The 22,378-nt window shown below is 37.0% G+C and overlaps 2 protein-coding genes across 2 annotated transcripts in view; both read right to left on the bottom strand.

The window, feature by feature from the left end:
* LOC139123171 (vesicular acetylcholine transporter-like) overlaps positions 1–5,425 on the bottom strand; it is an 82,279-nt gene extending 76,854 nt beyond the window's left edge. The window contains exon 1 of the mRNA XM_070689244.1: positions 5,116–5,425. The gene's annotated coding sequence lies outside the window, so the exon portion shown is untranslated. The remainder of the gene's footprint in view (positions 1–5,115) is intronic.
* A 5,084-nt stretch (positions 5,426–10,509) lies between these two features.
* On the bottom strand, positions 10,510–21,611 carry LOC139123172 (PDZ and LIM domain protein 3-like). Its single transcript, XM_070689245.1, has 5 exons — positions 21,326–21,611; positions 13,161–13,312; positions 12,973–13,018; positions 12,142–12,308; positions 10,510–11,458 (listed from the first exon to the last, which is right to left on the bottom strand). Exons 1-5 carry the CDS (start codon positions 21,416–21,418, stop codon positions 11,137–11,139), a joined length of 780 nt encoding a protein of 259 aa, XP_070545346.1. The 5' UTR covers positions 21,419–21,611; the 3' UTR covers positions 10,510–11,136.
* Positions 21,612–22,378: the final 767 nt, after the last annotated feature.

A 22,378-nucleotide genomic window follows, 5' to 3' on the forward strand; every position in this document is an offset into this window, starting at 1 on the left:
TCAAAATCCGACAGAAACCACACGTTCTGTGAAGCTTATGGTGTTTGCATAATACTCTGATGTAGGATGGACGTTTCTAGATGACGTTTTGAAATGATCATACACATTGACGTTATGAGATTGTGACATGTAGAGCGTGGCAATGCCATTATATAAAGTTTGAAGTGTCATTTTTAGGAGGTCTATTCCATAAATTATCATACCGGACCGATGAGGTTCTTAAATGTGCTCGCTCTTTTGGTTGCTAATAGCTTGTTGCGCTGACAAGAATACGTAATGTCCCTGTCCTACAATGTGTATAAACTTCCAAAGCCGATCCGAATGAACTTTTAGACAGTGTGAATACATGGACATTTATGATGTCTTTTTGTATGAGTTGTCCCGTGTGATTGCATCCTTCACAATTCAAAGTATTTAGGAATAAAACAATCTCTGTTTCCAATACCTTCCCTCAGAAAATAGGAAACTTTCCAAGGTCCGGTTGGGAACTTTTCATGTTTTATCTTTATTTGGGTGTGACTCATCAAAAACAGCACTTTGACGAAATCATGTGTGATTTTTTGAAAGTGTAAAAACATTTTGGGTAAGACGGTTTTAACTGGAGTGGGTCGCGTTGTTGGAAACATATGGCCTCATTATACATTAGCAAGACACAAACTATCACACAAAGGGATTAAAATTTACTGGATATAGTCATGTACTTTGCCCTAAGTTTATATTCTACACTTTTTATACGAATATATCTGTTCTTGTCGTCACTGACTTGAAGAACAGCAAAACGGTCCCAACGTTCCATTTTTCCAAAGCAGCGAGGGCTGAGAAGTTATCTATGTGAAAGAAATCGTACCGGCGTGAATCGTCCACAAACAATAAAATTTACGTCCCTTTGGTTCTCATAAAGTTTATGAAGTTGATCAAGGGTGATAGTTTTACTACAAAGACAACATGTAGGCCTATCTCAAATCAACCATTTACAACTCGTTCAGAAAGAAAATGCGTGCTGTATTCTCAACATGTGAGATTTAAGTTTCTCGGCGATTGGCTATTTCATTTGTACGTAACGATAAAATGACGTAGTCAAGATGAAAAGCTGATTATTGAAGATAATATTTTATATAAACACTGTAGAAACCAATAAATTGCCTGCGAGATAGCTTAATGTGGAAGCAATGTCATTTCCATGTATGATTTGTCATTGCATTTTTGGACAGCTAGACAGATCAACTCCATTAAGGTAGTAGGCGCCTCAAAAGTGGAAGAGTGAAATCTTTGTTAAAAGTTTCATCAAGGAAATCATAAACTAGTCTTTTTCATAATTAGCAATAAAAATCGGCCGTCATGGTGTAAACAGCGAAGGATAGAAACAAATTAATATTTAAAATCTACCGAAATTTGAAAATCAAAATGGCCGCTATTCCCCTTGACGGAAAATTACCTTTTTGAATTCCACAAAAATAAAAGATTAAAGCTCCATAGGCTTTGAAATCAGCCATCTGAAGCACCAGAACAACACAGTATAGTAACATTTGAGAGTCCGAAACCCGTCCCGAGGCGCATTTACCTTATATAAAATGGTTGCGAAATCCCTCGCTTGCATCATGGCTTATTTGCAACTTTCCGTCTGAACGTAAAAACGACATTTATGTGCATGATGCGATCTATTGTACACTGACTTTGCCTTTTTTACATTACAACGAGTAAAATGACTTCTCTCTAACAGCAAGTGTAAACACTGAGAGAACTTCAACCTTCACAAATGAAAGAAACTTATCTGATCAGCCACCCACGAGGAGACATGGGAAGCCTCTCTTCTCGAACACTGGCAGACTTCGCTGTGAAAAAAAATTTCACAAGATTTTCTTTGACTGGACTTCTTTGAACTCTGATAGTTTCATCTGACGGACCTTAAGAGTGGCAAAATTTATGACGACCTATTCAAATTATTGCCATATAAAGATTGAGCACGCTGGGGAATTTACCATCCAACCCCAGTCACAATAAAGGAACGCCTAGTCCAGGCTAGAGAAGGCCCTAGTTGGATAAATTAATGCAACAATATTTGCATTGATGCAAAGCTGGGCGATGTAGTATTTAATCCACTTTCCAAACTATACCGGCCCACAATACACCACTGAATGTCTGACACACCGACAGAAAGCACTTTGTGAAATAATACGACGAATTCTGAAACAAGTCATCTTGAATGTAGGAGACTGCCTTATCGAATTCAAAATCTCAATGATAACACACAAATCAATTAGCGAGCAGACTTCTTGTTGAGTGTCCACTGCAGAGTTGATGATGCATACAGATAGCTTTCACAGTCAGTGTACATATACAGTGTTAAACACAAGGATGAAATCACAAGCACACCAGCTTGTATGTGATCAACTACACCATGAAATGTGTCCCATTTAAGTCTGACCTCGAAAAATAGATATGTTTGAAGTGTCGTCCACCAGAACGCATTATCTGTTTTAACAATGCCAATGAGTAGACAAAAATAAAAGGACGACTAACTTCAGCTGACCATTACGCGTTTTGTGGATATGCAAATCAATCAATTAATGTTAATCAGAAACGATTGACATTGAAAAGAAGACTAAATTTTAAGGTAGACATACATCTGAAAAGTGAAAGACTTGAACCTTTGCTCAAATCTCTCCAAAAGGAAACTTTAACCATTCTCTTTAAAGTCAAGAATAAAAATCAGAGTCACGTTTAAATGTTGGCAAAAAGATGAGCAATTTGAATTTACCGATATTTGAAATTCAAAATGCCCACCGTTCCAGTGTAAAATCAATAAGGAAAATAATGAATTTTCGATTTTCACTGAAATTAGACAGTGAAATTTTATCTACTCTGAGATCTTCAAAATAATCTCACAGAAGTGGTAGATCAGAAAAGTATTGTAAAGATTTAAGTCCGAATATCTGTCTCTGGATTCTGTCTTAAGTAATCCTGCCTCATGACTTGGACACGATGCATTTATTGACGCTGGTGAGCTGATTATTCCATAAAAATATTTGTGCGAGTCGTGATATGATATTTATCTCAAAGATGCGAACAAGCCGTGGTTGCTACAACTGTAATGTACTTGTGTAATTCTGATATTTGTTTTTGATTGACAGGCAAGATCGGAGAAAAACTTAATGTTGATGAACTACGGTGACAATGCAGTTCGTCTCACAGAATCAAATAGCCGAACGTAACTCCTCAAAACGCATCCCGTGTGAGTATTCAATGTAGTACCTCTATCTCCAAGACAAACTTCGAGATGCGCACCAACGCTTTGAGAGAGCAATACAGGGTTTAGAGTACGCATGCGCTCGCTGTCTCAATAGTTGCAAAGGCGAGGATTCAACACATACATAAAGACGCGTATTAATAATTGAAGCAATGACAAACAAAATGCAATGTTCCAGAAAAGAAATTCTTTTGAAATTGTGTAGAGTGGAGTAACTTAACAGTAATTTTCAGTCTTTGCAATTCAGAACATTATCTTCCCTTCAGACATGCTGCTGACACGAACATTTTCTTACTTACCTCTGTGTGACTGCATATATGTGTTACAGCTCAAGTGGGGTCTGTGATTTACCTTATGCTGATAGTATTTGATGATAAAATGGTGTGAAATTTCTGTAGGTATGCTACTCGTACATTGCTCACTTCTCTTTTAAATTTATGTATCATCTTGAGTGGTCTCACAAATAACGCAACAGAGAAGAGAGGTTTATTAATAATGATTTTGAGTGGCACTTCGATACGGTTCATTGAGACAAAGATGCATGCAATATTTCAACTATACCATGCGGGTTAATTGTTGAATGCTGTCTGTTGATTGCCATAACTGTAGCAATTAAATTTCTTGTAATTGAAATTCAGTAATTGAAGCATGATGGATAGATCTTCGGATGATATAATTTCTGATCATCGGCAACTTATTTTGAGCGTGAGAGGAGACGACATCAAGCAAAAGTGAAATTTTTAGTTAGGCTAATATAATAATGAGTATTTCATTGTTTTTATTTCATTTGACAATCTCGGTACTCTGCGTTTTTTTTCAAACTGTTGCAGATATTGGGATAGGCGTTACACGTCGCTCCAAATCTCATATGCCACTTTACAGTTGAGTCGTAGATGTAATCTTTTAAAATCTAAACTTGTTCGTACGATGGAAGCTTCTCGCGAGCCTACGCTCATGTCTAACAGTTATGATATCATCAAATTCAGAGATTCCGATCAACATCGTTGTACGTGCAACTTGATATGTCAATGATGGTACTACAACCATTGTCGTGGTAATGAGATTATTCAACTTTTACTCTAAGGAAATATCATTTTTGGGGACATAAGGTTGAAGCTATCCCCGACAGACAAAGTCGGGTTATCTCGCATAAAAATATGGCAGATAAATGTAAGAGATACATACCGTATACAAGGGAAATTATAGGCGGATAATATGGATCCGAGCTACATTTATTTATAATGCCAGAATGACGTTTTAGTATTTGACTGCAAATCAGCGAACATATCAACGCTATTGTTTGACATGTTTTTTACTTCATACTATTTACATTTATACCTACATATTGTAAGAGCGATCTTTGAGATGGCGCTGCAAGAATTCATGAAAGTAACGCCGCCCTCCTTCCCTCCCTACACTCCCTACACTCTCATCCCATCTCTCTCTCTCTCTCTCTCTCTCTCTCTCTCTCTCTCTCTCTCTCTCTCCCTCTCTCTCTCTCTCTCTCTCTCTCTCTCTCTCTCTCTCTTAGTAACTAATGAGAAAGATCTCACAACTACATCTATTTGTCTCTACACTCCAGATTTTGGGGCTTGAAAAAATGACCCGTGTAGGATTCGAACCCACGTCCCCATGCATTCACAGGCACGATCTGATTCGGTGGGAAACACACTCATCGTGAGACAATAGAAATTTCAAAACCATTACCAAACACCTACATAGTATGGAAAATGTATGAATTTGATATCGTTTGGTTTAACCCATACTGAAATAACATTGGCCGGAGCGAAGACAGTACTAGTTTTCTGAACCCAAAGTATTGTACGCAATTGATATATTAAACAGGCGTTAAAAATAAAAATGCTTACCTGAACTTAAATGTAGCCGGTAGTTAGACATCTGCCATTTGCGTTGGAAGCTTTGTCTTTGTATAGGTAGGAGTTGCGAAACTCAATCGCCAACGCAGGTTCAAGCTATGGGAACAGCCTGGGCCGACATCACGTTGGTATTTCCATCGCAGAGTTGGAAATAGAGTGATAATGCTAGATTGAAGTAGACTTAAAACCGTTGGCTTTGGGGGCAGGTGTCCCTAGCATAATCCTATACCGAAGGGAAAACAAGATGCATGGCTCTCTCCGTCGTCAAAATTAAACAAGCATTTATAAGTAGAACAAATTAGACAGAACAAACTGCTCTCACGAAGCCATAAATAATTCAATCAAACAGAGATGAACGCGTTTAAATCAGTGATTGGAGAAATGTATGCGGGCTAGGCTCGTTCGGAGATCGGTCCCTCTGTCCTCGTTCAAGATCCTTGTGAGTTAACTGCTGTATTCAGTAGCAACATACCGTCAGTCGATGTACACTGATTGGCGATTCTGTCGATGATAAATGGTAAACATATTCGTTTAGATCTATATTAATTTATGGGGACTCTCTGGGACCTTCAGATATTTGAACTGAAAACATAGTGGTGAACATTTGATATTTCAAATCCTACTCACAGAAAACTGTCAGGATACTGCTAGATATCATTGTGTATTGGTGTTTTAATGATGTTGGGTTTGACTTTAGACTGCTTTACCAGAGACGTATATATAGCACATTATTTTTATGTATTTTTATGATATTTATTTTTATGTATTTTTATGATATTTTTTCCAATTATCAGAACACTGTTGGATTATCTACGGCAAAACAGAAATGCACATTGATGGACGCTGCTACGCTTCGACAATCAATGATTGAATTTCTTTCCCTTCCCCTCAGATGTCAACAATACCCAATATTCAAATGGTGTGTATATTACCCCTCTGAACTTTTGGCTGAGTCCTCTTTTCAGTATCACTGCGTGTCATGCAAGTTGACATAACATTAAAGTAAACTATGCGACAGCCAATAGGTAGATTAGCAATTCTGTGTGGCAATTAATATTACAGTGAGCTTCAAATCAGAACAGAATAGTAGTCCCTGGCATCTCAAAATCTCATCCGTACCCAAGTCATACGCAAGAGTCAATAAAGGTGAATCCGCCCTACCTCCCTCCCTGCGAACCCCCCTCCTCTCTCTCTCTCTCTCTCTCTCTCTCTCTCTCTCTCTCTCTCTCTCTCTCTCTCTCTCTCTCTCTCTCTCTCTCTCTCGTAAGAGTAAGGAAAGGTTTGGGCATGGATTTACCATCGAAGCACACGTCACATGTACAATAAACCAAATGCAGCATTTCTGTGTACAATGTTACTTTCTTAGCTACCATCTGTAACCTCAACGATGTCAACATTGCTATGGAGACGAGATAAAATCAATGACGTAGATAATTGGTGTTCGATTATTTTCCAGCATCATTAGTGGTGCCTGAATAAACGCATGCACCATATACTGAATTGACGTGCTCGAAAAATTACACAATCCACAAAATACTTAGAGCTAGATAAGGCCGTCCGTTATCTATATGATGTCGAAAATATACTAATGGTATTTTCATGGAACTGGTCAGAATCGTATCAATACTCAATACACCTCGTAGCCGGGTCAGCTTATGAATTGTAACGTGCATATATCACCGTGAATTCATTAGCCAGTCTTCAAACAAGTACATCTTATTTGATGCAATATTTAGAGTTATTCTGGCGGAAACTGCTAATGAGGAATTTGATACAATTTACATTCATGAAATTTTCTTATTTTCAACGCAGCACTAGAAATCAGTTAGCTACAAAATGCATGGAAACTTTTCTTGTTTACGTTAGCACTGCATGGCCACAAATATCAAATCCATATTGCATGGAACATAAAAAGTAAAACTTTATCAAAAATATAAATTACACCCACATCTTAGGTATACGTCCTTGCGATAAAGATAGTAGTCGCCGAGGTCTTGCACAGCCTACATCCTGTATTTTTCAATCCTATTAGTGCAAACTTTCTTTAAAGATCAACTGAGTAATAATGGTAATAATATGATCGTCTGGGATTGGAAAATATGATATAATGCCCCATGACCTGTGTATTATCTTAAAATAATTTTCATCAACGAAAAATCCTTTGGTCCTTGACGTAGATATTTTGACGCAGATATTTTTAAATATTGATCAAAGCTTTTACTGTTGTTGTGTATTTTAGATATGAGGAAAGGTTACAGTTCAAACGTTTGTATTTTAAAGGTTGGGTACAATTTAAAGAAGGCTATTTGTCAAATATCGACAAGAAATTGTTTCTGGAAACCTTGAATAGTGAATCAAAATATCGACTCTGTTCTGTTATTTTCGTGATTTGCAGTTTCATTCAGAGATTAAATAGAGTTAAGTTACGGAAATAATTTGAAGGGTTACTGTGCCAAAGCTCACACTAGGAACTCTAATCCTGTCATGGTGTATTGTAACCTTCCCTCAAAGAGAACCATGCAGATTTACAGACCGTCTTGACACAACACTACGAGTATAAAGCGTCGCTCGTCCTTCGTTCTACAAATCATGCGCAGAACGTTTTTGATATACGCCTCCTTAGAAATGTTTTTGTGTCTTGACCTTGAGTAACCTTGCAGTGAGAGTGTTGCAGTGAAACTTATAAATCCACAGCAGCTGTCCCTTATATAAGGAAATATCAGTCGACATCACAACCATATCCATCTTAAAGTGCATTTGTAGACCAATGAACGAAAAATTCTGGTTCATGCCAGAAAACCAGTCAAAATTTGGTTTGAAAATATAATTATCTCTTATGGACAGGTTTTGAGTAAAGGCACTGCTTCGTAAATCTGTAATTTTATGTGGTAAAGCAAACGTAATTGAATAAATTATTAAACTAATCAAAACGATTGTCATAACATATCCACACGTCGGTGCAGCTGTTCTAGAGAGAAAGTGAAATCATTGATTTGAGTCCTGGTTCATGTATTTCCACCTTCACATTAATGACATGCTTTCATTTCAGTACAACTCCTAGGCTTTTTAAATACTTGTCTCGTGCATGGCACAGTTATCGTGACGTCACTGCATTGTGTGTAGGTTTGTGGATTGGGAGTGTGCGTAGGCGAAACGCGTCCGCTTGCACAGGTGAAATTGCAGGACACAGGTGTAGCAAACGGGTCGTTATACAGAAATAGAAATCCCTGACACTTTTACATACTATTTTTGAATCTATTAAACTTTAAAGGAAATAGTCTTGGCTTGGTGTAACTAAGTGACGTAATTGGATCTCCGCATCAGTATGCACCAATACCGCTTCGTATTGTCAAAGGATTAACCATCCGCATCCCAACTCGGACACCGCTCTGTGTTTACCATCCCTATCTCTCCACAAAAGAATGGATGTTTCAGATGGCATTGCACTTAACACATCGTATTTTGCTCAAAATCACTTTTTTTCAAAGATTCATTGAATTTTCAATAAATTTGTTGACCAAGATTAAAATATTGTTGGGTTCACAGTTTGGCATGATCAATCATAAGTTGGTTTGAAAAGAAGCGTAAATTAATGCAAAATTATGCAATTCACCTAATTTTCTCCTGTCTTTTTTTTCTCCTGTTTTCAACATTGCAACATACTTTCTTTCCTCTACGGCTTGGTCAAATTTTGTGAAATGTTCACATTGCGTTCCTTAAATGCGATATAACAAAACGAACATTTTGCAATAAAGCTCTTAAATTTTGAAAAAGTGCCGTTTCAATTTTGCTTACTTGACGTTAACTACTTCATATATACATACACCTTCATTTTCGAGTAAACTATTGCCACCATATTAATGTTGAGATTCTCTGCTTTTTGAAAATGTAAAGTATTAGGGGGTTTTCATTCATGTCATCTTTAATAAGAAATATTGCTTGAAAAACTTTGTTGGTTAAGTGCAGCGCCACCTTGAGTCTTTCTTTGTCAATGAAAAAGTACAATATCTTTCAACCGTCTGAACAATCAGATATTTTGTATGAACACGGAGACTGGGGAAGAAACGGTGTTTGAACTCAAATAGAAGGATTCTTACTTTGACAGTCAAGCGTTAAATCAATATTATAACGAAATCTTGCAACGCGACAACAAACCATTAATCAGATAGCATCGCCACAGTTCACTCATACACACTATCTCCTTTCTACCCTTTCTTATTTGAATGATTCGAACAATACCGCATTTGCTGTAGTGTCAGTGACCGCTAGATGTATAAGCCTTCATGTAAGTTATCGAAAAATCATTCAGGATTGAGTTACTTTCGTGAAGATATATTTGCTGTTTATGTAATATTTCCCAAAAATCAAAATCTGCAAAAGTACAAAGTGGCAATTTCGTTGAACAATTTATGTATTTTATCGGGCCTTGATTGTTACTCTAGATTTATCTTTAATCGATTTTGTTCTGTTTTGCTAACTTTAATTAGACGTTCGTTTCCTCTACTTCCCAAATCATCTTAGAATGCCTTGAAGTTGAACTTGTCAACGCAGCCTTTGTGTGTACAATGTCAATTGTCATCGCTTATTAAACGAATTCTTACATGTCCGGAGTAGAATTAACTTATCAATAATGCCACTGTATATTGTAAAGATTATTTCCTGTTCGAAAGACCAATACTTTATATATTTTTTTGCTTAGAACGTTGAAACACGATTGGAATTAATTTCTGAGAATTGGATCTTCGTATTGTTCAAATTTCTCAAAATTGTTAAGTGCCCTATAGCTGAATGTTGCAATAATACAAATTACTCATAAAAACAAATGTATAACTTAAAAAGGAAAGCAGAAGAGCTTACATTTCCAGATCAAACAGATATTATTTCACCGTCCAATTATCCCAAATTAGTTCCAATCGTGTTTTGAGGAAATTGTACCTGTTTTCGTGTTTGAAATGTTACAGCTTTTGGCCCTTTAACACCTCTTTGACTGCTCTAATATCTTTGTCAAACAAAGCGTCTATTTCATATAAACAATATAACTGCTCGACCAAGAAATAAGACTCTAAACCGGATATTAAGCTTTATCCAGCGATATTAAGATAAGTGACTGTCTTGATTTGAAATCGTTTGTACAGAAAGTCGTCACAGCGCAGCGCCCTCTCCAGTACGTCCGTGTAAAATACAGGTTGATCATTAACAGATTTGATGGTGAATAGCTGTTGAGTGCCTACATGGGTAAATAAGCAAAAGTGGATATTGTCGTTCTAATATTCGAAGATTTTATACAAAAGTATGTGATGTGGATAGTCAGCATTGTGTATCTGGTTCGAATGTCACTTTCCTTCGTTCTAACTTGTAAATAGTTAAAATCTGCAGACACATGAATACTCTGTCAGATCTGATGGTTTATTTTACTACAAATGAATACAATCATCCACGGAGTGGTCCTGCAGCTGAAAAGCGTGGTATTACCATGCTACTGTTTGGTGTAATGGACATCAATAGCATCAAGATTAGGAGTAGATACCGTGACTGGGGTATTCACTCCTAAACCAATATATCGTAATCATTCTTTCGGTTTATCATCTAGCTTTTATGTATTACTGTGTTTGGTCTTTCGAACTTTTGATGCAAATCAACACAAGATGCAACAACAAAGTCATGTGGGGGAATTTCATTCGAAAGACGAATACTTTGTTTCCCCGTATGAAAAAGGAAATTCTGGAAATAATTTGTCCGGCGAGCGAAAATGAAATCTTTAAACATGAGCTGGTCTAAGAAGGAAAATTAAATTAAAATAACATTGTAAATTCTAAAAAGTAAATTACATTGAGGGAAACCAATGCCAAGGGCAAGCTTTTGTTTGGGAAGAAAAATTGGACTCTCAGTTTGGTTTATTTCTTTCGTTTGCGATACTCATGTTCACTTTAAATGTTATTGTGCAAAGGATTAATGTTGTTCGCTTCGTAAGCAAAAGGTCACGTGTGGAGTTTTTCGCGTTACGTCATTTGTTCAATCGTTTTGCATCATCTCTTCCAGCATTTTGAACGATCTTGATTGGTGCTTTCGATTGGCCATGGCGGTGGCGTCGTTGTCTTGCATGTGCGCCACCATGGGTTCGTTTGTGTCCATGTCTTCTACGTTGACCATATTTTCCAACATTTTAAAAGAGCGTGATTGGCGGCCAGCGTTGACGTAGGCGTGATATCTCATCTCTTCGTCTTGGTTTCTTTCAATATATCTTTCGCTTGCTTCGCCGTGCTTGTACTGTGGCTCTTTTTCGTGAACTGCCCGGAAGACTTCTGAATTGGTATCATAAGGCTTGTTGCTATCTCTGGAAACGATATAACAATATCATTGGTATAAAGATAAGCCTTTTTTTGCGACTCAATGACTGAAAACGTCAAAAAATGACAAATGCTTTTTCATTTAGTTTTGACTTGATTTGGAGACTGACACAGCAACCTCAATTTACATAAAGCAAGATTTGAAAGCTATAAATTACTACGCACGTGATGTTATCGCTGATTTCGGGAATATCGTCATAAAGATTGCTTGGTCAGATTAATTACCCGTTAATATTGTGGGAGAGGCTGTAACGGATTGGTGGAAGAAATGACGGACGGACAGACGGGTGGATGTATTGATGGATGATTAGAGGGGGAAGAAAGGGATCGGGATGGGCTGATGTAGTCTTTTTCCTATGTCCTTCGATCTGGCCCGTCTAGCTATGTGACTGTACCCGATTTTGCCCCTCCCCCTCCCATCGGCTCCACTATTACACCCATCGTGAACGTTTGATATCTGAAAGGAAGAGGCGTCATAGATATATGGAAGGAAGAATGTTTGAAACATAAAGTATATACTATACCTAGACTTTGCGTTGTTAGAAATGGGGCTACGCGTAAAACAACAGACGGAACGTTAGGACTCCAGCTCGCAGCAAATACCCAGGATACCATGCAAAAAAAGGTCGGTCAAGGTTAATTTAGAGAACAAGCTGCGGCAAATACTCACCCTCCGAACACACCAGTTGTTGCAAGTCCAGCTGTCTGTCCCTTGAATGACTCTGCTATGTTCTGTGCAGAATATATACCTACAGGTGAATTGTATTGCAAATGGACCACTTTAGCTTTGCCTGGTTGAGGACCTAAACCGATGTTTGGGTCTACTGGCGGATGTGCCTGGATAGAAATAGAAAGCAATGAATAGGTTACAGTGAAGTTGTTCGTCAAAGCGTGAAAAAGACGGAATGAAATTCAATAGTCTACGCAAAGACATTGTGCACTATGTTCTGTTCTGTGTCCTATTTATTTGTATGCTAATTTACTGTCCAGCTGTTATGCGTCATTATAAAGTGGGGTGCTTTTTCTCACAAATTATCTTGTTTTCATTAGGAAGGGCGTTACGGCGAAGTGCATGCGTATATTAACTCCTTAGAAATCCTAAAACTCCGATTGCCAGCTAAGTAGTCAAGTCAGCTGGACAGACAGGCAAATCCACTGACGTCACAGGAGGCCAGGGCAGTTATAAGTCAACAGTCTGGCAGTCAGCAAGGAATATATACATACAAATAAACAGTAGTCAAGTAATCAATCATACGATTAACTATCCGAGCATCTGCCAAAGAACGTCAGTATCATTCTATCAAATCTGACCACAGCGGGCAGTGTTCATTTCCAGGTTGTTGCTGCAACTGGTGACTTTCATACTCATAGGAAACAAAAATGCAAACGAAGTAAATCAGCCGCCTCGGTGGAGTATTTGTCAAAATGTTTTAGACATCTGCAATGTCTATATATGTATATATCATTTATGAGAGTTAATTTTAAACCGAATTTTACTTACGACTGGTTCTTGAGCGTGTCTTGGGGTCTTGGCACCGGTTTCCTTTCTGTGTTTTAAAAGCAAACAAACCGGGTTGAAATATTTCTACTTAATATGGTGTTAATTCCAAATCATCAAAACGAAATTAACGAAAGACATTCCGTTCGTTGAAGACAATTATTAATGGGTTGATTGTTTGTTGAGCCTACCTCTCCAGTGACAACCCAAGTTCGTCAGTCGTATTTTTTAAGATGTTCTGCGCGTCAGCCAAAGACATGTCCTGTGTTGACTGACCGTTCATTTTACGAATGATATCATTCGGTAAAATTTGTGCCTTTGCCGCTTTGCCACCAGCAGTAGTCTGAAGAAAGAGAAAAAAATGGAATAAGTATTCTGAAGTCATGTTGTTTTAGTCTCTATGGTAACAGTTGTTATGAAAGTGGCTGAAAGAGCCGTACCAGTAGTGACAGTAGCGGTGGCAGTGATAATGCTGTGATAGCTATGACAACCACGGCGCAACAACGAAGGCGACGACAACGATGATGATGATGATGATGATGATGATGATGATGATGATGATGATGATGATGGGGGTGATGGTGATGGGGTGATGGAGGTGGTGAACGAAAGGAAATACTTAAGTTAACCATGGGGTTTAAACTGTTATTGAAAGAGTTTCTTATTATTGCTGTTTTTTACAAAATTTTACTATTGTAAGGATGATCAGGGTAGGAGCCTGTGTCTGAGACATGGTATATAGACCCAAAGGTGTTTATGGGTCACGTCTGTGGTACCATCAACCAAAGACACTTTGTATTTGTTTTTCTAATGTAGTTTTGTCAGGTATTTATCTGATTTATGTTTGTCCGTTTAGTCCTGTTTTGTGTTTGTTCTGTTCTTATGACAAAAAAGGAGTTATGAATACTAAAATCTGGGAAAACATGAAAGAAACCAAACTAGATTTGGTATGTCTAAAATCAAAGTAATATCATTGAATGCTAGGGGCCTCGGTGGGTACAAAAAAGTGGAGAATTACAGTACTAATATCCACCAAGACCCTAGCACAACAGACATACACAATAATGATGTATGATCACTACTTTATTGATTTCTGTAATGTCTTTTTTTTCTCAGATTTAATGAGACATGTATTTGAAAATTTTTGATAACTCCAATAAAAACGTTAAAAAAAAAAAAAAAAGTTAACCATGGTAGGGCCTAAACACAGTTTCCAGCAGCGAATGTGGACGTGTGTACAGAGCATGAGAGGTAAAATGTTACGCTAGCATTTTACTTCTCAACTTGGATATCATGTAAAGCATTGCCATAAAACTTAAGTTTTTTTACATCGAAACCGAAGTGGCAGAAAGATTGCATTCTAGATCAAATTACCCGCTGCCTATTTACAGAGATGCCTAGACATGCCTTGTGTGTTTTTAGATGCGTTAGATTTAGTCCTTGATTTAGTCGTGGAATTTCAATAAATGATTAATAAAGTTATTTTGATTACAACCGGTTTTACAAGGCCCTTTTCCATCGGTATTTGAAACCTTCTAATGTCTGCAGTTGACAAAGCATGCGAGAGGGGGTCAGTTGCAGAAAATAACTGCGGCACAGCTGCAATCACCCATGTCACGTGACACGAATTGTTTATTCGGTATAGGTCTATCACTCATTACATTACAACACTGTTGATCCGGTGAATCATCTATAGCACATCTAACGGATTCCCATTGTAGAAAAAAATTGCTGCTCAGGAGTGACCTCATTGGCACTTCTCGATTTTTACTTTAAAGTTTGGTTAATTTCTATTTATCGGAAAAGTTTTTCAGAATTTTGACCTTTTGACCTTTTGTTGGTTTATTTGTTTTCATCACGACTATTTTCGTAAGTTCTGAGGCTCTGCAAGTTAATAAACACGACCCTGGAATAAATAACCCTGGAATAAATCCTTTGTAAGAGACAGATTAGACTGTGCTTTAAAAGTATCTGCAAGGATTCCTTGGAATTCGAATGACGTCATTCAAATCGGAAGACCCTTGAAGTCGAAGGTAGGACGGTTATCTGTACACTCGACCGTGATGCTGACAAGAATGGTTGTGGTCCTAAACTGTTCGCCCTTGACGTTGACCGATATTAGTGGTGCGGCATAACCAAAATTTTCATAACAATTGTGCATTTTGTGATAAAAGCGTGAAATTTGGTACGAATGTAGATTATCATAATATAAATCAATTTGGATACCGAGCCACCACGGGTTGAGCCTCGTTCTGGTGTGGCGGCCATTTTTAAATATGGCGACCATCGGTCACTATAAAATCCCATAGTTGCTGCTCTTCAGATGATTCTGTGGTGAATAAAGGACGTATTTCCATCATAAATGTCTTATACCATTTGCATATTTTTTTGTTTTAAAATCAATTTTGATACCGATCGCTCACAGGTAGAGCCTTGTTCTGGTGTGGCGGCCATTTTTAAATATGACGACCATCAGTTACTGTAAAATCCCGTAGTTGCTGCTCTAACGGATGAATTCTGCAGTGAGTAGTGGATGTATTACCATCATGAATGCATATTAAGATTACTATTTGCATTTTTTTAATGTTTTATAATTTCATTCTACCAGAAAAACGAGTTCTCTTCATAAAATTATTGACAATATGGTTGCAACAAGGCAAAAGTGGAAGATTCAAAATTGTCAAATTGAATGTTTTATACGATGATCAGCTGTCAGCTGTTCTGTGTAGTTAGACTATCAGAAGGTATTATTCAGAGTTTTTTTGTTTTATTCTTATTTGTAATCGTTGATGCACCAGATTTAAGCACTTTTAGAGTTGTAGCTGGTACGTGCGACACTCACGAGGTTTTGCAAATAGGCCCAGATCGGCCCATGGCTGTGGTAGGGAGAGTATGATGCGTCTGAGTGTAAAAACAGCCTGTTCCATGTTCTTCCAATGGATGGAGTGTTCTTGAGTAGAAATATTGAAAACGTGCAATATTTTGACATTGATTAATTATCTTTTCTAATTTTTATAAGTCAGCCATTGACAAGTTTTGCAGGGTGTTAAATCACAAGGCCTGACATGGAAAATTGTGGGGAAATTTAACCCAATCTCTCACTCTTGTTCATCTACATTCACGCGTAGGCCTACATACCTAAAAGCACAATGATATATTTACTGTATTACAAACCTTCTAGTTTTAACTTTAAAAACAATAACATTTTGGGCGGAAATCTCTTATATATCCCCATAATTGTCAATGTTAGAGATTTATCATGTAAATACAATTAGTACAGAAGTGCAGCTGTTTAAATTTTTACCACGTGGAGAAGACGATCATATTTTTATATTATTTTTCGGCTATATGTACTATATTTTATACATTACTTTTCATAATTCATTTCACATGAAACTGATCTTGTGTAATTTGATATCTATTTCATAATTTAGATATTGGTTTTAGAGTTATTTCGATGTCAATGGTCTATTTCATAAATATATATATGGATTCATGCCTATAATATTTTGAACATGGTATATTTTGGTACTAATTTCTTGGTCGTACATAATTTGTTGTTGAAATGCAAAAATGTGGCACCATAAGTTAAACTGTATTACTCCACTTTCTTTTGTTTTAACAAACACGAAAGGTATGGAAAGTAAAGCTAAAACACAATGCTGCACTTTTGTCCTTTGTGTCCGTGCTTGGCACTCCCCGGCTCTCTGCTTGCTTTTACATGGCTAGTCAGCTGGCGAGTATTTTATTCCTTTCCGTGGTGTTTACATAGGCTAAGACAACACGTTTAAACGACAATCCTAAATATTTGCCAATCATTTTCTTGTTATCCACTTGACACATACACCCAAGACCTAAGCAAGGTAGTGTTAGCTGGCCAATTATCTGATCAAATGGGAACCTTCCTATACAAACAGTGACACTCCAGTTTAGATTGAAACATAAACCTTAGAGGTTTAACGCAGTTCAGTATTCACAATAAATCATTTGCACATTCAGTAACAAATAATTACAGAAAAGCTATTACCAAATTTTGAACGTTTTGAACATGTCAGCCCAGCTAAATCTGAACTACTTTATAAAGTATACTGAGTGTAGAAGCAATAATGAGATCGATCAAGTATCAGACACATGCTTTTAAACTATAGAACATCCTTTGATTTAATACTTAAAGATTAGAAACGATAATTAGATCGATTCAATACAGAATATATCCTGAAAATATTTTACTGAAGAATGCCATAAAGTACTTAAGAATGGCTTGCTAAATTTCTGCTTATTTATGAAGTTTAGAAATTATCATTAGAGCAGCTAAATGTTCGACATATCCCTATTTTTGTTAATGAAGAAAGCCAAGCTATATGACATATCTTTAGACACTTATGCTAATTTATGAAGTTCAGAAACGATAACTAGAGCAGCTAAATATCAGGTATATCTATTCCATAATATTTTGTTTATGAAGAAAGTCCAGCTTTCTGATATATCTATACAAGTTTTCTTCAGGAACGCCCAGGTAATTTTGATGTAATGTATAATGTTTAGAAACGATTATTGGGTCAGCTAAACTGTTGAATTAGGTGTGCTCATTGATACAGTTTAGAAAACAAAACCTTTAAAGGCTCAATTCCGCACCTTGCTTGTCATTCAGTTGGTTGTATAATTTAGTATAATGCCTTTCGTTTTTCATCTCCATTACAGCGAGTAGAGCACATATCGTAATTAGTTTTCAAAAATTGTTCTGCCAAAAATATTAAATTAGAGTTCCACATAAGAACTTTTCAGGTCGAATCTTACAAAACAAACTCGAAACAAAATAATTTAATATGCGATGCTGATAATATTTTGAGATCATCCGTGACTATGATTTGGCTGACTTCTTTCATAAAGACGTGTTTGATAAAAATTAATATGTTTCAGGAAATTTGCCGTATCTATATACCCCTAGAAATGTGATCACAGTGGCGACTAAATCATATAAAGTTCATATTTTGACATACGTCTGATACAAACAAAACGGATTTCATATAAGCATTATATTGCCTTCTGTATTGTGTGGAGCAAAAACAAATGGAAGAACGTAAGATAAACCGTAATTTAAAATATAATCTTTTTGGGTATTAGGTAAGTCTTGGTCCTATTTCATGAAAACTGTAACGGATATTTGTATATTACAAAAGGTCACCTTAAAGAAAAATAAATCGCTTTACTAATGATCACCCACAACCAGGTTATGTATAAGTTAGGCTCGGCATATGACTTAAACAAAGACAGGTATAACAAAAATGTTCGTGGGTCTCAAAATCATGATTTTGCGGTACCCTTCAACATATGACTGTGACAGCTGTTGCGTCCCAATATTTTTTCAGTTAAAAGTCTAATTCATATTTGTAACATGGCCTCGTAGCAAATAAAACAGATTTCATACAAGGCATTACCCTTTATTATATGTCTAGGTTAAAAAATGGTAGAATTTGAGGTTTAACTAAAAAGATGCGATTCGCAATACTTTGACTTTACAGTTCCCTTTTCCAATGCTTTTTTGTGTTAAAAGTCTCTTTCATATTTTGATATGTCTTCCGCAGCAAATAAAACAGATTGCATATAGAGAATTGCCCTTTTTATATGTTTGGGTAAAAATTGGTAGAATTTGAGATAAGCAGTGACAGTAATTTGCAATATAAAGTTTGGGGTATAGGGTAAGTTTTGGTCATATTTTATAAAAGCTATGGAAGATATTGCATATTAAAATATGTCATCTAAAAGAAGAATAAAATCCCTTTCCAATGTTAGCCCACAAGCTAGGTTATATAAAAAATAAGCTCAGCAGATGACTTACAAGAAGACAGGTTAAACGAAAATGCATGCGAGTTGGCAATACTGTAGTTTTGCGGTACCCTTCATAGTATGACCGGTAGACCTATAGCATCCCAATATTTTTCCCATCAAAAGTCTACTTCACATTTTGACATGTCCTTGTAGCAAATAAACAGATGTCATACAAAGCATTGCCTTTTGTGTTATGCCAAGGTAAAAAATTGGTAGAATTTTAGATTTTTGGGGTATTGGGTAAGTTTTGGTCCCATTTCATAAAAAAATCTATCGAAGATATTGCATATTACATATGTCATTTTAAAGAGGAATATATTTCCATTCTAATGATACCCGACAAGTCAGATTACACTAAAAAAATTAGGAGATGACTTACAAGTACTACAAGAAAAAAGCACATGGATAGCAAAATGGTTATTTTGCGGTACCGTTCAAAAGTCGACCATAACAGTTATTGCATCCCTATGTTCTATTTCGTATTCTAGGGATCCCAAGGCTTCTAAAAAGATAGGTATGTTATCCTGGGGGTGCAAGTAGACCCCTCAGGCCCATGGCCTAACATATCTTGACTGCTTACATCGTGTCATCCTTTTATAGGATCTAATACCGTACATTTTATGCATAAGAATTGTGTTGTTCGCCTGTATTTACCCGTTTAACAAGTCAGGTGGTGAAGAAAATTTAAAAGAATTTTCAAATAACTCTTTTCACAGTTTCTTATTGAAATTATTCAACCTAAAGTTACCCAACGACTTATGTAGTTGACATTTACTAGGTGAGAAATACCTGTCTGGCAGCCATTTTGAAAAAATGGTTGCCATAGCAACGCTTTGGTAGATTTTCAGTGGCTCGGTATCTGAATTTATTCAGCACATATTAAGACACATCTGAGCCAAGTTTGGTGCTTTTATCACAAAATGCACAATGGGTTTCCCATGCCGCACCACTATATAGATATCATAAAGTGAATGAAAATGATAGGAGTTGAGCTGGGTACAAATTAGTTTTACTGTAGTAACAAACAGTATCTGCAAAAAATAAAGCGTTCCCTCTCATCAAAGAGCATCATATATCTTCAAGCTGTTCGTGAAATATTTCCACACGACATTTAGTACATCAAGAAAATTCAAGATTTGGGAGCTGGTGTATTCCAATAACGTCCCCTCTGAAGAAACAGCGACTTCGAAAGAGAAGCGTTAGGCTTTTTCAGTTAAATGTAATTCCAGTGATGAGAAGGGACCAACGTGATAGACCAGGATTAACTCATTCACTTTGCTGTAACCTTCTAATGTTTTCCAACCATATCTGTTTAATGTACCACCAAAGGCACATGATTGGCACATTTGGTTTTGACGTGCCAATGTGCACCCAGGGTCAGTGCCTGTACCGCATTGCGTGAGGTAAATATGTTTCATGAACATTCAAGCAAGATTCTATACTCACGTGAAAATCAATCTGCAGAGATTATGCTTTTTACGTGAGCATGGAATCTTAGAAATAACTTACATTGTTTTTCTACCCTTATTATTTTCAGTCAAAGTTTTATCTGTATCGTGGCACGGTATTTTTCTTAACAAACAGCATACACACAGCTGTAACTGAAACGTGAATTCCATGGCTATCAATATCGCCCCAGTGTATGAATGATTGAAATTTTCTGACAGACTCTCAGCAATCGTGTTTCACTCTCGCATATTCGTTTTTTTCGAATGTGAATTCAGATGGCTGCGAGAGTGAGTTACAGCTTACAGTTATACCCCAGACAACTATTCAAAATTTGTAAAGGTATTACTGACGACCTGTAGTTTAAAAATTACACAGTAATGCATATAATTACAACGAACATCATCAAAATCATCAAAATAAAGACATCAGACCTGCCTGTATGAAAAGTTGTGACAACAATAGTCTTTTTTAATCGACAAAGTTGGAAAGTCTTGAAGTCTAACTTTCAGGATGTCAACCCACTTCAGGGCGATAGCCTCACCATGGGCGCTATGAGGTTACAAGCATGACCTTCTACGTACATAATTGGCATAGTTGCAGCTGAGCTACAAACTCGATCGCTGTCATTCAAAGGTTATAAACACATGGCTAACTATATTTGGAAGCCATGACAAATTCATTTACCGATGGTCTACATTGGAGTTTCATTAGTCAAAGTTTTAACAATGAAAATCCATTGTGCCGCCGCTAATCGATGTCTTCTACCACTCCTAAATTCCGTTTCTAAATGTTTTGCAAGTCAATAATACAATGTGTGCATTCCCGGTCCAACGCAACGTTTTCCAAACTCTTTTTAGAGCTTGGACGGTTACGCAAACATCAAGATACGGTGACAAACAAACTGGTATCTAAATTCGACGTCGTGTGTTATGCAATTAAGGGGCATTTACACACAAACTGTCTTCAAGCCTGTATCTTCAATCCCATATCTTGTAAATGCATTCCGTCACTCAATGCAAAGTTCAACAATCTCTGGGGTTGAGGTTAGGGTTTTAAAATAAAGTTATGCTCGCCTCACCTTTGATACGATGAGTGGTCCATCGGTTCCTTTACCTCCACCAAGCCGAAACCCCCAGGGGCTGGGTCCGGGGAGTTTGACCTCAAATTGCATCTTTAAAAACGCCTTGCCGAAGGTAACTTTGGTCTTGAAGAGCTGGAAAGAACGCTATCGCCACTAAAAGCTAGACTGCATATAACTTGGATAGAGATCGCGGAATTCTTACAATGTCTTCCATACACTGTATCTACAGAGTCCGTGTCATCTTACGGAGACACTTCAAACTGAGCATGCGCAATGTCCAACTATCGTTTTAATGACCTACTTCGGACCAGAACTATTTTATGCTGACATTCGGTGTAGTCTGTGACCTAAGGTCATATAGGGTTCGATTTAGGTTTTCACTTTAAGTTAGATGGGGAGAGATTTGAACAAAACCAGTTTAGGCCTACTAATGATTATTGACAAGTACGAAGTTCAATGTCGCAATCAGCATACAATCATCTGCGAATTCCTGAAGTTGTTTTGTGGGTTAACAACTCCTTACTGTGCATACTTTTGATATCGCTGCAGTCATCACATCGCAAGTTGTTTGTACATCAGCAACAAGTTACAGAACACAGTGTCAGTAGGCCAGTCTATTTATAAGACATTGCAAATCGCTTTGAATTTCAGAACGTGTCCCAGATCGATTGATTGATCTAATATCGAAATCCATCGACAAAATAGCATATTTGTGTTGTGTTAAAGTCAAAGTAAATTTAGAGCCATTTAGTTTTAACAGTCCACTTTGTTCCGCTGTGTCTGTCAAATGAGGTCTCCATCTTACAGTGTTGGTCCGAAACAAGGTCAAGAATTCGCGATTTCAAACTATGACCAAGGCTGCTTCGTTAGAAATAGCAACGATGACCTTGGGGGAAAATATATTTGTTGAAAGAAAGGATTAATTAGCAAACACTTGGATCGGAGAATGGTTCCGAGGTTTGACGTGAAAATCAAATTGCACAATACCACAGTGACCTTGACCACAAGTTCTATCAGACTAACTATTTTCTCTTTGCTTAAGGGTGGACT

Source organism: Ptychodera flava, chromosome 22 (assembly GCF_041260155.1).
Source record: "Ptychodera flava strain L36383 chromosome 22, AS_Pfla_20210202, whole genome shotgun sequence".
Taxonomy (NCBI): domain Eukaryota; kingdom Metazoa; phylum Hemichordata; class Enteropneusta; family Ptychoderidae; genus Ptychodera; species Ptychodera flava.